At 35.4% G+C, this 17835-nt stretch overlaps 1 protein-coding gene across 1 annotated transcript in view; it reads right to left on the reverse strand.

The window, feature by feature from the left end:
* The window catches only part of chm (CHM Rab escort protein), a 64946-nt gene that overhangs the window by 34913 nt on the left and 12198 nt on the right, over positions 1–17835 (reverse strand). Inside the window, exons 2-8 of the mRNA XM_084136543.1 lie at positions 10093–10159; positions 9821–9893; positions 9372–9502; positions 7956–8289; positions 7554–7670; positions 6182–6302; positions 5214–5436 (exon numbers count right to left, since the gene is read on the reverse strand). Of these exons, the coding sequence (XP_083992669.1) occupies positions 5214–5436; positions 6182–6302; positions 7554–7670; positions 7956–8289; positions 9372–9502; positions 9821–9893; positions 10093–10159 (1066 nt within the window). The remainder of the gene's footprint in view (positions 1–5213; positions 5437–6181; positions 6303–7553; positions 7671–7955; positions 8290–9371; positions 9503–9820; positions 9894–10092; positions 10160–17835) is intronic.

Below are 17835 nucleotides of genomic sequence, written 5' to 3' on the forward strand. Positions count from 1 at the left end.
GCTTCATGAGCTCGCGCTCAGTCTCTCAGGACAATTTCATCTCACGGAATGATGATAATATCAGAAACTCTCAGTAACGGTGTTCATTTCGAGTCGGACAATAATGCCTACAGAGTCAGAGTGCTGTATAGAGATGAAACAGGTATAGTTTAGTAGTTTAATTACGGTTATTATAACGTATTTGTCATCTGCTTGTATGTATCCATTATTTATTAATAGCCTACAAGTCTGCTGTCCGAATGATGATCAAACATATACTGATGAGTTTAATAAAGTTTATTGTACATCACACAAAAGATGAAGCGTCAGTTTTACTTCAGAAAATCACCGTAAGAGCTGAGTAAACACAGTAAGTTATAAGAAGTGCGCAAGTACATAAACGAATTTCGGTAGAGTTGAGGGAGCATTCCTGTGGGCGGAGGTTAGTCAAAAAACTGTTCTAATGACGTCATTAAAGAAGGAAGTAGAGGGATGTAGTCCAAACAGGCCGTTCGATGTAGGCGACTTCTGTTAAATAAAATATCTCGCTTGGCATTGAACTTTGAGCTTTATAATTTTACAGATATTATTTATACTCTAACAACAACATTACACACTAACTAAAGTTTGAAACATGGGATCACGAAGAACGGGACCTTTAAAAAAATAATTAAAAGTAGTTTTGAGTTTTGTGAAAACGACAGACATCTCTCTGGTGACATATGCAGAACTTCTCCAATCATTTAGCTTGCTTAAACCCGCCACTGCAAGCTTACGTTCATCTGTCTCCATTTCTGAGTGCATCAGCCACATTTCAAAATCCAATCAACAACCGATGCATAGAAACAAGTCTCGCCCTACATTTCTTCCTTTTCAATAAGCGAATAGTTCATGCAAAAATACTAATTCTGTCATCATTTACACACCCTTGTGTCGTTCCATAACTGTTTGGAACACAAATTGAGATATTTTGAAGAATGTCCAAGCTTCTCTTTTCCATTTAATAAAACTGAATTGTCAAGCTCTTTTTTAAAATAAAGTGCTTCCAGGGTATCTCCAGAGTTTTTCAAATCAAATTTAAGACTTAATACCTTTTTTTAAGATCTGCACAAATAAAAGCTGTATGCCCATACAGAACAAACCTATACAATCTCAAAATAAGTCTTTTATCTCAGATTCTTTTAATTATTGAACAGGCTGCAGCACACATACTCAGGACTTAATACTGCTGATCAGCAAAGCAGGGTAACTGTATATAATATATACTCAAGACATGTTATATTTAATATGTATTGAAATTGGTTTTTGTGCTAATATATCAATACATTGGAATTAGAGGACGACCGATATTGAATTTCTCTGATACAAGAGCAATGTTTTCATAGAAAAGCAATAACCAGATTATTGTGCCAAAACTAGTGAAATCTATATTGTGAATATGTTAAATAATGATCTTAGTCTTTCCTTCTTGTGTCAGGATGAATAAACAGGATAATAATAATGTAGAAAGTAAAGAAAGAAAGAAAGAAAGAAAGAAAGAAAGAAAGAAAGAAAGAAAGAATTTTGCCATAATACAGGCCGTTTAACTTTCGAATTTCGATTGCGAACTGCTCTGAAAGCACGAGCCTGTTGAACGTACAACAATTTTGCATTTCGACAACAATTTTAACTTCTTAAAATGACATTTAAGACTTATGTTATTGTATGAAGACTTTTTTATGAACTTAAATTTGAAATTTTAGGTTTTTTAAAGGACCATCATGGACCCTGGGTCCATATGACTTCCAAGTCTACTGAAGCAATTCAAATAGTTTTGTAGGCTACTTTTACTGGGGTTTGTTTTTGTTGTCATTTTGGGTCTCGAAGACCCGAATTATCCTTCACTTTCTTTATACGTAAAAGAGAAGCCAGGAAGTTCTTCAAAGTATCTCCTTTTGCGTTCTACGCAAGAAAGAAAGGCATGCAGGTTTGGATTGACATGAAGGTGGTTACTTTGTCATTTGTAGCTGAACTATTATTTTATTTACGAAGCAAATTTTGTCTTTCCTTTTCTTTTAAGATGCATTTGACAACATCCATATTGTACATCACTTTTGACGATTGAAAAGAAATAGTGCTCGATTTTAATAATGAAGTCATGGAGTAAAAAAAAAAGTCAGTGGCGACAACTGTTTCTTGCGTTCCCTCCGGAGATGATGGACAGCTTGCAGGTGGGTTCATGCCTCAGTGCGCTAGCATGCTTATCTGAATGTCAGCAAGGGTGATTAGTGGAAAACTATGGAAATCAAAAATGCTAATTAATCTGCCTCACAGACGAAGAGGCACATTAAAATTCGTAGATATCTCAGAAGAGACACATCAAGCTTAAATTGTGAGGTGGAGGGGTTAAGTTGCCTTTACTTGGAATTATGATCAAATCGTATCACAGAACATGATTACATAACTTCAGATGACACAAACAAATGATGATTTATTTGACTAAAAATTAAATATTGATATCTATCTGGTGTGTTTACATCGGAAGAGACATTTGGCAATTGCTCTGCCCTCTCAATAATCGATATCACCTGATCTATTTTGGCACATTAGCTTTATAGCCCTATTGACGTAATATGTACACAGACAGACTTATTTCTCAGAGCAGAGCTCGAACCAGAGATTGGAGTCATATGTGCATTTTAGATAAACACTCGACTGTTCTGCTTGTCTTTGGGGAGATGTTCTCTGTAACCTGGCCAGGCGCCAGCTCATGGTTTCTGGGATGATGGGGCTGAAGACTGCTCGTCTCTAAGTGCCACCGTTTCACAGCACTGCTCCCAGCAGACTCAAAGTGCTAAAAGCAAACACTCAGGGTCCTGCAGAGCTCTGACCCTGCTTCTAACTGCCAGCTTCGTTCCTTCCCCCTCAGAGGCGAGTGTGTGAGCTAAAATGTTAAAAAAACACACTCTAAAACCAGTTGAAAAAGACTCTAGAGTTAAAAAAATGGAACTGGAAAATAAAATGGAAGTCTTTACTTCTCTACTGTGACGTACTGTGAAATGGCTTCTCGAACTAGACAAAATGTAGGGCGGGACTTGATCTTGTCGATTTTGTTGTTTGCTATTGCTGTGATGTCACGTGAGTGACAGGTTGTCCCGCCCTCACATGTCATCAGAGAAGAGAAGAAATGTCGCTGCAAGAGGGAGGGGACTTTTTTTAATTAAAATTTACAAGGGCACCTGAAAAAAAAAGAAGAAAAAAAATGTGCATGGAAAATCATGCATAATAAATGAATTATGCATAAAATTTTATTCCTTAAAAAAATAAGGAAAATCATTTTTGATTTCATAGTGACTTTAAATAGCCCACCTTGTTGGCAGAGGCTATTTACACTAACTCTGCCCACTGACGTCTGGTTGGGCCAGACAAAATTACGTAAGACGCTGGATTGTCAACAGTAGCAATAGTGTACGTGGCATAAAGTTTTGACTCAAATCGACCCGTGTTCGAATCCACCTTTTGCCGAACTCACTTTACTCCCTTTTCCCATCACATTTCAAGATCGGAAAGGCATTTGTTTTCAATAAAAATGAAGAAAATATTTGAAAAGTGGAAATAAAGTGTCTAACGTGTGTTTAATAATAAAGTTCATCTGTTAGGGTTAGGGGGAGGTGTTATTAGCTAAAATAACAGCTTTATTGTCCCAATAAGCCGGCATCCATTTCATTATTTTAATAAATGTATTAATTTACACTCTGCTATTATTGCATACTGTTTAATGTCCAACAACATTGAGGTGCAAGTATAATAGTATCTGCCACTATTTATAAGTATAAGTAGCATCTAACTACTATTTACATTTATTGAAAATAAAATACTGCTATTTTCACAGTGTAAATAGAATCTATCACTATTTTCACTTAGTCTTAATAGCATATCGCTAAGAAATTGCTGCTAACTTCACTTATTCTATTCTATTGAATCTATTGCTATTTAAATGGTGTATATAGCAGGTATCGGCAAGAAAATATGGTATTTACACTAGCAAATACCCGCCCACCTTTTATTATTATTTTTCACTCTCTGAATCAAATGACTGCATTTTGTTGCTGTGCCTTTAAGATGCCCTAACAATTTAATAATTGTTCAATTATAAACAATTATAATTGAGATACTATTTTAGTTTTTATTAAAAAAAATTAAATGTTTTTTATTTTTACATTTTCTGTTTTCATTTAAATTTTGGTTAAAATCTTAATAATTTTGTCAGTTTTCTTTTTTTGTCTATATTTTTTTTTTATTCATGTTTATTTCAGTTTTAGTTTTAGTTATTTTAGTACATCAAGTTAAATTAAATGAAAATGAGAAATGTTGCTTTGGCAACTAGCAATTTTTCTTTAAATATATATATATTTTCCATATATTTAAAGGTACACTTTAACTTTTAGTTTAACCCTCTAGTGGTTAAAAAAGAAAACTGCATGCATTTTGTGGAAGAACATTGTTTTGGTTCAGCTTCGACTCTGTGACTGTGCGGGAAAGAGATTATCCTACTGCTTATAAAACATTCACTACTATACTTAAGAAATATAAGCAGTTTAGATCTCAAGCTGACTAGCTGAAGACGTTACTGTAGCGAAACCCATTAATAGACACGGTACTTTCTTGAAAATAAATTCCAGCACAGCGCTACAACAACCATAATGAAATGACCCTTCACAATAGATAATGCTTTACAATGAACTCTGTTAGAGAGATACCTTACCGACCTGTCATCTCCAAAAAGCCAAGCCAATGTTGATTCTTGTTTTATTACGAGCTCTGTCTCTCCCCTCTGTTCGGAAGTTGTGATTCCCCAGAGGTTCGAGATTTAGCTGCTCCATGTCAACATTTCTTGCCTGTTGTAACGAATAACCTATGCCACCATACACGTGTCAAAGTAACCGGAGAAACTTTTCCCTACTTACAGGTATGACGAGACACGCATGGGCGAGTGACATATGTAGGCAATTTCCCACAAAAACCACCCTAATATATAAACTTATAATAGGCTTACCATAGTGAATCAGCGCAAAACAGACAAAAACATGTTTTGTAAGATGTATTGATTTTGTTAAATTTTAAACAAAACAATTAAATTTCAACAAAAATGTTTTTGTGCATTTAGTTTTAGTTAACTATAATAACCCTTATGTGAAATGACCTGATAAAGTCTCTTTCTGCTCTATTCTGTAACAGCATCCTGTACAGTTTACCTGCAAAAGCACTGTGGGATTTCTCCCAGGCCGTAGAGGGGGAACAGGAAGGGAGTGTTGCCGTAGCGACCCAAGCATCGCAGGAAGTGTTGCGTGGCCTTCAGTCCTTCCTCTGTGAGGGTCTGTTGCGTCACCATAGCGATGGAGTGCAGGACGAAGTCTTGCAGGTTCTCAGTGAGCTTCTTGTTCTTCAGGAACTCGCTAAATGGTTTCTCAGAGTAGTCTAAAAAAAGGACAATTTTAAATCTGTTACAGTGTAAAAGGACAATATGACCTCCCACTAAGCCTGCCAGAGAGTAAAAAATAGACTACTAGACTAAATGAATGATTTTCAAAGAGGTTATTATAGCATGTTGCCTAACACTGTAATAAAAGGAGCAATTTACCAAAATATATCACTACAGCTACAGCTTTAAAGACAACATGAAACAGCACTCGATTTGGTGGGGGAGACACAGACTGAAAAAAGTAGAATTTCAAGGAATAAAAAAATGCAGTTTAAATATTCTTCCAATATTATGTATTTTTTTTTATTATTTGAATTCATTTTGTTGAAATTTACACTTCATTTACATGCATTTTTAAATAAAAAGATATAAATTTAGAAATTTACATACCATGATATTTATATTTGTTAAAATTTATGTGACATTGTGATGAGGGAAATAATGTAGGGTGGTGCTTCATTATCACTGCCATTTGATTGGATCGTGAATGTTAGGCAATGATATTATTGATTACTAATATTTCCCCCACCCACACAGACTCAGAGTCAGAGAGAGAATCTGAAAAACTTTTTTTCTTTAAGAAAACTCATTATGAAACTAAATAGGTCAATACTGACTCAATTTTGTATTCTCACAGAGATGTCTAATATGACCTGAAATCTACAGTACATGTCTGTGACAGATCTCTGATGCTCAATGTGAATGACAGAGCTGAAGGGAAACAAACACTAGGGGTCATACCCTGGAACTCCTCTGGGTGTTGCTCAAAGTCCAGACAGAAGGTAAGAAACTTCATCAGCATGCGTTTCTCCACCACAGTCAGCTGCTTACTGGCAAACACATCAGCTCGAGAACACGGGACCTTCAGACGAGGAACAAACAGGACAGAACAGGTTAAAGTAGTGACGTGTATGTATTCATGCAAGTTTGCATGTACAAGTCAAGTACACATATTAAACACATTACATACAGAGGGGGGTGTAACAATTGTGCGGAAAACAGCTTACCTTTAGCCCTAAATTACTCACACAGATGGATTTTGCACTACAATGCTTCATTTAGTGAAATGAGAAACACCTTTTGCGTCAACACTCTTATCAGGTACATTAGTAAATGGAAATGGATGAATCAAGCAGCAATTCAATTTAATCATATTATTTTAGCGGAATTGCTCCAATACTTTGAATCAGGATGCCTTATATCAGACCTATAATACAATGCACATGAGAAAAACATGAAGGATACAGAATTTTGGATTTAGATAGACAGACAGACAGACAGACAGACAGACAGACAGACAGACAGACAGATAGATAGATAGATAGATAGATAGATAGATAGATAGATAGATAGATAGATCAAAGACAGATAGATAGATAGATAGATAGATAGATAGATAGATAGATAGATAGATAGATAGATAGATAGATAGATAGATAGAACAAAGACAGATAGATGGATAGACAGACAGACAGACAGACAGATGATAGATAGATAGATAGATAGATAGATAGATAGATAGATAGATAGATAGATAGATAGATAGAACAAAGACAGATAGATGGATAGACAGACAGACAGACAGATGATAGATAGATAGATAGATAGAACAAAGACAGATAGATGGATAGACAGACAGACAGACAGATGATAGATAGATAGATAGATAGATAGATAGATAGATAGATAGATAGATAGATAGATAGATAGATAGATAGATAGAACAGACATATAGATGGATAGATAGACAAATAAAAAGACAGACAGACAGACAGACAGATATAGACAGATAGACAGATAGAACAGACAGATAGATAGATAGATAGATAGATAGATAGATAGATAGATAGAACAAAGACATAGATAGATAGATAGATAGATAGATAGATAGATAGATAGATAGATAGATAGATAGATAGATAGATAGATAGATAGAACAAAGACAGATAGATGGATAGATAAACAAATAAAAAGACAGACAGACAGACAGATAGAACAAAGACAGACGGACAGAGAGAGACAGAGAGACAGATCTTTCAATTGTCATTAGAGATGAAGAACATTTAACATTTATTTTATACTGTTAGAATTATGCAAAATCTCTGCTCTATACCTGCTCCACTTTTCCATTTCTGCAGGTGAGGATGCGGCTGATGTTCTTGAACTCTGCGTAACGGCTCACATTAGATTTGATGAGCAGATCCACCAATGCACCACGTGAATACATCAACTTTGAAGAGGGTCAAAGAGAACACTATAAATTTCATTTCACTGCCTTCTAAGTTCATTTGAAGCTAGATGGCCGACTGCGATCACTATGTGAGGGTGTTTTAGTAAGTCATTTTAATAGTTTGAAGCATCTATTCACACATGTAGGTGTAAACGTGAAGACAATAATGGAGCAGTTAACTATTTCCACATCTTTATGTGTCAGATTTAATTTCAGTAGATGTCTTGGTATTAAAGCAGTTATTGGTTTCCTATTATTCGCTCTTCATTTTTAACCAATACAAACCTTGGAGACAAGGTCGATGTTGAATCTGCGTCCTTCTTTTAACAGCTTTTGATATGTTATCTTCTTTTCCACCTCCACAGGTGGGTCTGCAGGGCTGCTGATTGGCTGCGGCTCTTTCTCTTCCTGTGATTGGCTGGGTTCTGCAATCTCAGATGTATGCTGCTCCTGATGCTCCTCGTTCTGGGTCTTAGCATTGGATTCTGTGGCGTCATCACCTGTAAACGTGTCTTGAGCCTCTGTAGAGCCTCCTTTGGTCTCTTCTGATTCAGTCTCAGCATTCACTGGCTGACAGCTTGTTAACGGGGTCTTCGTTTCGTCTTTCTCTTCTTCCTCACTATAAAGAACAGGAAAGTTCAATTCAATTCATTTATTTGTATAGCGCTTTTTACAATACATATCGTTTCAAAGCAGCTTTACAGAAAATGCATGTGTCTACATTACAAATTTGAGTGATCTGTTATCAGAGGTGACTGTCTAAGTTATGCATTTCAGAAATGTACATAATCTCGCAGTTAGCTAACAATGTATTAAAGGCAGAAAACAACAAGCTCATTGAAGAATTGAATACATGTAGTTAACAAATGAAAATTAGTTAGACAAACAAAAAAAACCCAGAATCAAATAATTATAACAAGAAAAGAAAAAAAAAAGCATTTTCTTATTGGTCTACATCCAACTGGCAGTTATTTTAAAATATTTCTCTGGCCTTGCACACTAAGTTTGTACACCATGTTTGTACACAATGTACTCTTATGTTTTGGTCTGGAGGTTGACCCTCAGAAAAGCACTGTCATCAAAAATATAATTCACAATTGCTAGTGAGTAACCTCATTTTAAAACATTTAGAGTTGGTATACATTATTTGGATTTTATGAGGAATTGCATAGATGTGTAGCAAAAGTGTAATTTCTTTATAGTTAACTATTATTTTACTTTTACTATTTTATTTATTATTAGTAGCATTTATAAATTATTATTGCTATTCATTATAAATTATTTAATTTATATATTATTAATTATCTGCCATTTTAGCACTTTTTACACACACAAAAACGGTGAAATTTTAATTAGAAAGACTGAAATAGCATTTTCTTGTCAAACGTACTACAATAATCTTTATTTACAACTTTGATGAATAATTATTTACAGTGTACTTTAATTACTTTTACTTTAATTTTAATTAACTTAGAAGTCAATTCAAATAGTTTCTGTCATGCAGCACGTTTATTATTATTCTGATTATATGCTGCACAATACCTTAAAAGGTCCCCCAAAAATATAATTGTTAAAAATTCATTGAAATTCAAAGAAAATGTGCATTGATGAGACCAAACATACAGGACCTGCTATCAAAAATGTGTGCATTTGGCCAATTTTTACCATGTGAGTCGTAAGTGAATCACAATTATTGCTAACCTGGCATAACAGAAAACTTCTAAGTTGGAAATAGAGGAGTCCACGGAGCTGAGAGGCATCACATCCTCTCCCTCATCAATCAAGCTTCGCCATACTTGCTCCGACTCTGCGATCTGTACCTCCTGCTGATTCTGAGAACACACATTATAAACCAAAATCAACCGTTGGCTAAAAACCACAAGGTGACCTACATCTTAAAACTGCTAAAAAGTTTTTTTTTTTAGTTATTCAGTTTGAACAATTCTCGGTTACACTTTATTTTAAGGTGTGCGTATTACAGTGTAATTATACATTTAAGTACTGAGTAATAATTGACAACATGACCTTAGGGTTAGGATTAGGGTTAGATGCATGTAATTATGCATTATTATATTTATTACTAGAGTAACTACATGTAACAAGGACACCAAACTCTCAATATATGTGAGTGAAAAAGCTAAAATAATGACCTTATATTCCTCGATCCATGAGAGCAGGCCATTGAATGTGAAGCTTGCCCAGTTTCCAGCATAGTAGTTCCTCCTGTAAAATGAATAAAAAGTGTAATTTATTCAACATCATTCAAGTGTTTGTGTGCATCTGCTTACGTAAATCTCATTACATAGACACTGAGCCTCAAATTCCACTTCACTTGAAGATACAAAGCAGAAATAAGAAAATAGCCAAGCAATCCTTCTGAGTTTCAAGGCATCTCCCAGTCTAATAGTGTCTTGAGTGGTACCTGTCCAAATGCAGAACGCTCTGTCCGACTCTGGAGCAGGCCGCCGCAATGACAGACTCGGTGAGGCCTGGGAAATGAACACAGACAGAAAGCATTGTCACTGACCAGCATTGCGTCCTCCTGCCCGACCTCTCTCTGAATTGAATGTTGTTTCACTCCATTTGCAAAATGCGTGGCATTTCAAGCACACGTCGCTGAAATAGTGAAGCAGTACGACTGCTTTTACAATTACATTGACGCAAACATAATAGCATTAAGGCTCGCTTGAGGCGTATTCGCTGTAACTGCTGTGGATACATCCAGTTAGAAAACGCAACTCAGCATGAGGACATCGACACAGCTAACAATACTGTATTTCATTCAAGCTTTCATCTCCCATTTCTAAGTGAAGTCAGTCACTAGGTTTTAGAATTCACACGGTAAGGGTTGAACTGTCCAGTCAAATCGTTCTGTGACCCAGCAGGTCGACTAATGGCAAAAAGAAAGTTGCTGTTAAGATTTAAATAGGCAAATGCTTAAGAGTCTAAGGCTGGAACATTATTGCAGTGATTACAGCATGTTATATGTTTGGCAACAGTTCTTCTAACCCTAATTGATGGAGTGTGTAGCTTTTCATTTCTTAAACAAGCATGTAGGAAGACACATCATGGCCATATATTCCAATGTAAAACATCTTGTTTTGAGAATGCAAGAGTCCAGCACTCTGTAAAGTCTCCTCCAGCACATCCCAAACACTTTCAATGAATTTAAGGTCTGGATTCATGTGTGAAAATGATCCTTCATGCTCCTCCCAACCATTCTTTCACAATATGAGCCTGATGAATCTTGACATCATCATCCTGGAATATGGCCATGATGTGTCTATTAGGGTTAGAAGAACTGTTCCCAAACATATAACATGACAGAGCATAATAATCACTGCAATAACGATCCAATCATAAAGTATTTGCCTATTTATATCCAAACAGTGATTTATTTATTTATTTATTGGCCAAACAGTGTTTGTTTGGGTGAACCGCACAGGTGTGCAGTCATTTGTTCAGTGACACAAATCAAATATCATTTGAGAAAATCAATATCACAACTGAGAAATTGGAAAATAAATGGATAATTAAATTTAAGATTTCATTATTTGCATACATTTTTACATTTACATTTAGTCATTAAGCAGACGCTTTTATCCAAAGCGACTTACAAATTAGGACTAAATTAAGCGAGTCATCATGAAGAGGCAAAAACAACGCAAGAAGTGCTCAAAATACGAAGTTCAGGCATTATTCAGAGTAGCATAAGCATAAATGATCAAATTACATCCGTTTATCCACATTTATTTATTTATCCACAATCAGCGCTTGATTTTTAAATTAACTGATCGGTTTTTCAGCAGGGCAGCAACTAACGCAACTAAAAATAAAAATATTACAAATATTTTGAAATTGAAAATAATTGAAAAAACTAAAATTACTAACTGTAAATAAATAAAAAACAAAATGTAACTAAAACTGAAAGAAAAATCTAAATGATAAATAAATAACTATAAAAATAAGATAATCTGCGTATATAATAAAAATGAAATGAAAATTAAAATGAAAGCTGAAAATAAAAATATTAATAAAAACTATAGCATATAAATAATAAAATAACACTGTTTCTCATTCTCAGTGGATTTAATGATTTATTAGTTTTTTTTATCAATTTCTCATTCTTACATACAAACCAAAAATCTACTATTATAAAACTATAGAAGAACTATGGAAGTGTCATGACTGTTCTTACACGGTTTATGAAATTGCAGCATGAATCTGCAATGACAAAGGCCGCTGATGCTGCACAGCGTTTGGACGGTCATTTACAGTGTAAACATTTCCCGGATAACTCGCTGACTATTAAAAACAAGTACTCGTACACGCCAATGGATTCAAATGGTATATTTACATGATGTTTGAGCTGAAGTTTACATAGTTCGCAAAGCCGCAGTAAAAAAGGGCGAAGGAACGCGTGGGGTCCCTGAGAGCAAGATTGAGCAGCACCAGGGCTGAAAACAACTCCATTAAGGCACTGAAGCGTCCCTGTCCCTCCATCTTTCTTCTTCTTCATCTGGCCTTGCACAGCCCCATCTCACACACACAATGGAAAAGTGATTTATTCCGAGCAGGCCCGTCGTATCTTCCCCAGCACTGGCTATTTCACTGATGGAGAATCCTGGGATTCTAGACACCCACATGCTCGCCTTGCCTACAGTGTGACCAAAACCCTCGTCCAAATTTAATGGCATGATATTGAATTCTCCCTGTTGACTTTCATAATGCACGTCCCTGTTTTTATTATGCCGATTCATTGTTCCATGTTATTTATATGTGTGTATATATATATATATATATATATATATATATATATATATATATATATATATATATATATATATATATATATATAGAAATATATATATATATATATATATATATATATATAGAAATATATATATAGAAATACAGAAGTAAAATTATTTGCATACAGCTTGAAACATTTACTATAAAAATTAAAAATTACTAGTGTACGGGCCTATAATAATTAATCTTTATGGGGTTTACAGTGACATTTCAAAAAGTCACCTAGACTGAAGAAACATAATTTTATATATGGAAAAGTATCACATTAACTGACTTGGCCTTTTTAAACAGATGCATCTCAATTACGCACCTACCAGAACAGCAACGGTCTGAGGTGCCGCAATATATCTGTCCAGATAATACTGAAGATGTTTTTAAAAAGTGTAAATAACCTCTCGCCACCATCTTTTAATGCCATTTATCCTATCCGGTATTGATTTTTCTACATCATGTTTGCTAAAGACAAACATTACCTGCCATAAAGTTCTGATGCTACATAGACATACAGGCCGATAAATAATAGATTTGAGCTGGCAGGACTTTGATGACCGGGCAAAGCCCGGAATGCTTTCAGCAGGAATTGTATGAAATCATAAATCACTCTTCATTTTAGAGAACATTCCAAATGGATTCTATCTCTGCACCTTGAAAGTCATTTTTCGGTTATTTATAGTCGAGGCTGAGGGAGCGAGGGAGGGATTGTGTGTGTGTGTGTGTGAGAGAGAGAGAGAGAGAGAGAGAGAGAGAGTGGGGGGGGGGGGGGGGGGCAGGTCACTTCTCTTACACTCCACCCATTTATGTCACCCATCCCTTTCTATCTATCTCTCACACACACACACACACACAATGCTGTTGAATCCTTTCATTCACATCTGTGGGAAGTGTAAAGGTAAAGTTCAACCATAAATGAAAATTGTCATCATTTACTTATACTCCTAAAAATAAAGGTTCCAAAAGTTGTTGTTTATTTATTTGTTTTTTGCAGTGATGCTTCAGAACAGTTTTGGTTCCCCAAAGAACCCTTTTCTACCATAAAACCTTTTGTCATGGAAAGGTTCCATGGATGTTAAAGTTTCCTCATGGAACCATATATGTCAAAAAACACATTTTCTTTTTAAGAGTGTACCCTCCTCGTTCTGAACCCGTATGACTTTTCTTTAGCAAGAAATGTGCAATGATGTAGAAATAGCGTAATGATGTATGATGTGCGGAACGAGCTGTTATACCTGTTGAATAAAGTGTCATATAACAGGACAACTTCCCACCAGTCATTGTTTCGGATTCTCATCCACAGACGACAGGTTTTATTGTCGTATCATTGCGTGATAAATATAAGCAGCACGGCACAACGGTTCATATGCTCACTGTCTCCAAATTATGACCAGAAAAGGATTAATATTAAGTCTGCTGTTTAAAACAAATAAAGAATCAATGTAGGAGAATGGTTATTATGCGCAAACAGCAGGAAACTCTGTATATTCATGCAGTGTGCGCATGTCAAAAAATCTATTCCGATTTGAAGCTTGTGACATACAAACGTGCATATCAACCCGATCACATGATTAGCGTTCATGTAAACACTACGTTCGGATTCATCCATCAGTATGAATTCAGCCCGATTGAAACAAAAATTGTGCATGTAAACGTAGCCAGTGTCCTCAAACTCGGTACCATGTGACTGGTCATAAGACCCACAACAAACCAATAGTGTTTGGCTTCACTAATGTTCTACATAGGGTGATGAATCCTGACTATAGACAGTAGTGGCCAAAAGTGATGTCCAGAGATTGAAGGAAAAATCTAATTCAAAGTTGACATGAAATCAAAATTGACACCATTTAGTCTTCTGGTGAACAATTAAACCATGCAAGTTAATACACAGGAAAAAAAAAAGTTTGTCGTGGTAATATTTAATCAAAATCTGAAGATTTGCTTCCGCTCTGGAATGGCGTTCCCTCTCTGATGACGTCAGTTTGATGCCCTCTATTCAATATTCAGTGTTGTGGCATATTCACTTGGAAATACGTCACAACACTAGGGGTGTGCCGGTTTCAGAATTGGTGATGACGGTTATGACGTGAGTTAAATGTGACGGTTCATAACATAACCGTCGTCGGGGGGGTTGCGACGTTCGTCTGTTATAGGACAACTTAGTTTGAATAAAATTAATATTTGTGTAGTGTTCAATGTTGTTATCAATAGTAGAGATACGCGGATGGGGTATTAGTTCATCCGCAACCGCATCACAAAACTCATCATCCGCACCAACGTTTTTTGAGCCGCACCCGCCCGCCATCCGCTGATTGTTTTGCGGTCTATGGACGATGCGATGCTCTGCTGATGCGAGCCGCAAGAAAGCCCTTGTCTGTTCTAGAAAGGATGCAGCAAAGATATTTAATGCTAATGTATGAGGCATAGGCCTACGCTGAGTTTCATGCATTTACGATGAGATGCGCTCTAGTTCAACTTCACAATGCAATGCAAGTGAACGCGGCGCATCGGAGCCTCGATGTCACGGTTATTATATTGTCTCCTATATTTGCTTTTTGCATGCAATTGGTTGATGAAACATTTATTAAAATTAAGATACAATTTGTACAAAACGAAATTCGCTTTAAAGAAAGGCTTTCTACAAAGCAAAACTTAATGGAGTGGTAAAAATCATGTCTGACGATTTACAAAACAAAACTTCATTAAGTGGTAAAAACCATGTCTCCCGATTGCAAATGTTCATTGCTAATGTTTATTATTGCAAATGTTTTTCATTTGTTTAATAAATCTCATAATGATGGCACATCACTATATCATAGCTTTTATATATTTCAAATGATTGGCGGTCGGTCAAGGGGTACTCGGCAAAGAATCAAATACAGTTGGAAACGATGTAGACCATTAATAACACAGACTGTTAGTGTTAACAATTGTTTTTAAACATTCTCTATGATAAAAAATTTTGTAAAAAATATTTGAATAACACGGTTTTGGCGGTTATAGAGTTCTAATGACGGTGTTCAACTATAACCGTCGGTCTCACGGTTATATACTAACCGTCACACCCCTACACAACACCGAAGTAAAGTCAGTTGCAACTTCCGGTTCACGGGGACTTTAATTAATAATTCACAAAGTTGTACCATATAAAATGTTATGGTCCCCCAACAGACATTCTACTGACTATAAGTAACTTTGCAAGTACATGTCAACTTATTCTAACCCTAACAGTCTACTAATACTCTAACACTCTGAGAGTTAGTAGACATGTAGGTGCAACGTTACTAATAGTCAACAGAATGTGTTAAAGGGACCATCAAAATAAAGTGTAAATTTGTAATCTAGATACATGCATTTTCTTTAAAGCTGCTTTAAAACAATATGTATTGTGCAAAGCACTATACAAATAAATGTTAATTGAATTGAAACCAAATGTTACGATCAACTAACAATGCCATTTGTAAGCCAGAATTTTTTAATTATATCAGACATGCTTGATTTTATGCCTCCCCCCAAAAAAATAAAAAAATTGATCATGTTAATCAATGATGTATATTCAAGTCACTGCATGAATCGCATTTTTAATTGCATGTCACTGACCCAAAAAAACAACCTGCAATATTACAGTATGCAGCAAAAAAATTGTTATGTCCACTTAAATGTCAACATTGGCCTAAATGAAATCTAGACACAGATGTCTAACAGACAAGCATTAAGTTTCAAAGACATAAACCCTGTTACAACGATCACTGACAATCTGCAAGCAGTCTGCGACTATGGAGGTCCAACTAACAATCAATTCCACACTAATGCTCAAGGGCCATGAGAAAATCAATCACCTGAAAAGAGCACAGGGATATCTGTGAAGGTGTTCTGTAATCACATGACTGCTAATAGAGGCTATTCAAGCTAAAGGCACATGGGGTCCAAACATGATGAATAGTTACATTAACCCAGGCTCAAAGAACGGGCCAGTGAAATGGCTGGCTTGTTTTCTTCATTGCTGCTCTATTAGCGGCAGGTGAGGGCACAGATCTGATATGAGATGAACTAAACGTGGATCTCAGTCAGGCCTGTCAGCCAATGATTGCTTAGCCTCTAATGATGCTCAGACGTGTCCCTTCACATCGTCTGCATCCTTTAGCCTCTACAGCTGCTGTGCGAGTGCCCTGATGTGCTTCAGCGAACATTTATCATGAACTACTGCTAAATGCAGTTACCCTTTTGGACTTCTACCAGTTGGCAAAATATCTTTCTGTGCATTAGTGCATCTAAATGTGTTTGGTACGTGTAGTGGCAGCTCCAGAAAAGAGCGTATATCTTATTGGTTGATGAGTGTTTAAATGTCGCATGAAGAAAACCCTTTTTGACAAAAAAGTTTTGTGATTGAAAAAAAAAGTTAAGGCAGCGGTGTGAATAGCTACATAGAAATACATTGTTTTGATTCATAAAACAAATGACCTTCATCTGATGTACGTGAACTTAATAAAAGAGATTCAAAGGTGAACTTCACAAAAATGCCCAGGACACATTTTAGGACTCATTATTATATAGGCTACATAAAAATAATGAATTCTATTTTTTAGGACCATTGATTTTAAGCACATTTTCAACCTATATTCTCATTGCCGTCTGGATAATTCAGTTTCTCATATTATTCTTGAGAATTCTTCTTAAGATTTTCATTACTGCAATAATGTACTTTTTTTTTTCTAGGGCAGTCAAGCGATTAAAATGTTTAATCTAATTAATTACATGACTTGCTGATTAATCAATCTAAATAATCGCTAATTAATCGCACATTCAATTTGGCAGTGAAATTACCCCCAAAAGATCATTTAAAGTCATTATTGTGTTAAATGAGAAAAGCAGTATTAGAAATAAACATTTTATTTGATTCAACATAGAATTTATTACAAAAAAAACACAATAATAACAATAAATATATATATATATATGTAACCCTGGACCACAAAACCAGTCTTATGGGTAATTTTTTTTTAAATTGAGATTTATACATCATCTGAAAGCTGAATACATAACCTTTCCATTGATGTATGGTTTGTTAGGATAGGACAATATTTGGCTGAGATACAACTATTTGAAAATCTGGAATCTGAGGGTACAGAAAAATCGAAATATTGAGAAAATCGCCTTTAAAGTTGTCCATTTCTATTGGCGATTGTGCTGCATCCACTCACAAAAATAAATGTTTTATATATTTAAGGTGGGAACTGGGAAATTTACAAAATATCTTCATGGAACATGATCTTTACTTGATATCTTAATGATTTTTGGCATAAAAGAAAAATCTATAATTTTGACCCATACAATGTTTTGTTGGCTATTGCCACAAATATAC

The sequence above is a fragment of the Abramis brama genome (assembly GCF_963993115.1).
Source record: "Abramis brama genome assembly, chromosome: 15".
In the NCBI taxonomy this organism is placed as follows: Eukaryota; Metazoa; Chordata; class Actinopteri; order Cypriniformes; family Leuciscidae; genus Abramis; species Abramis brama.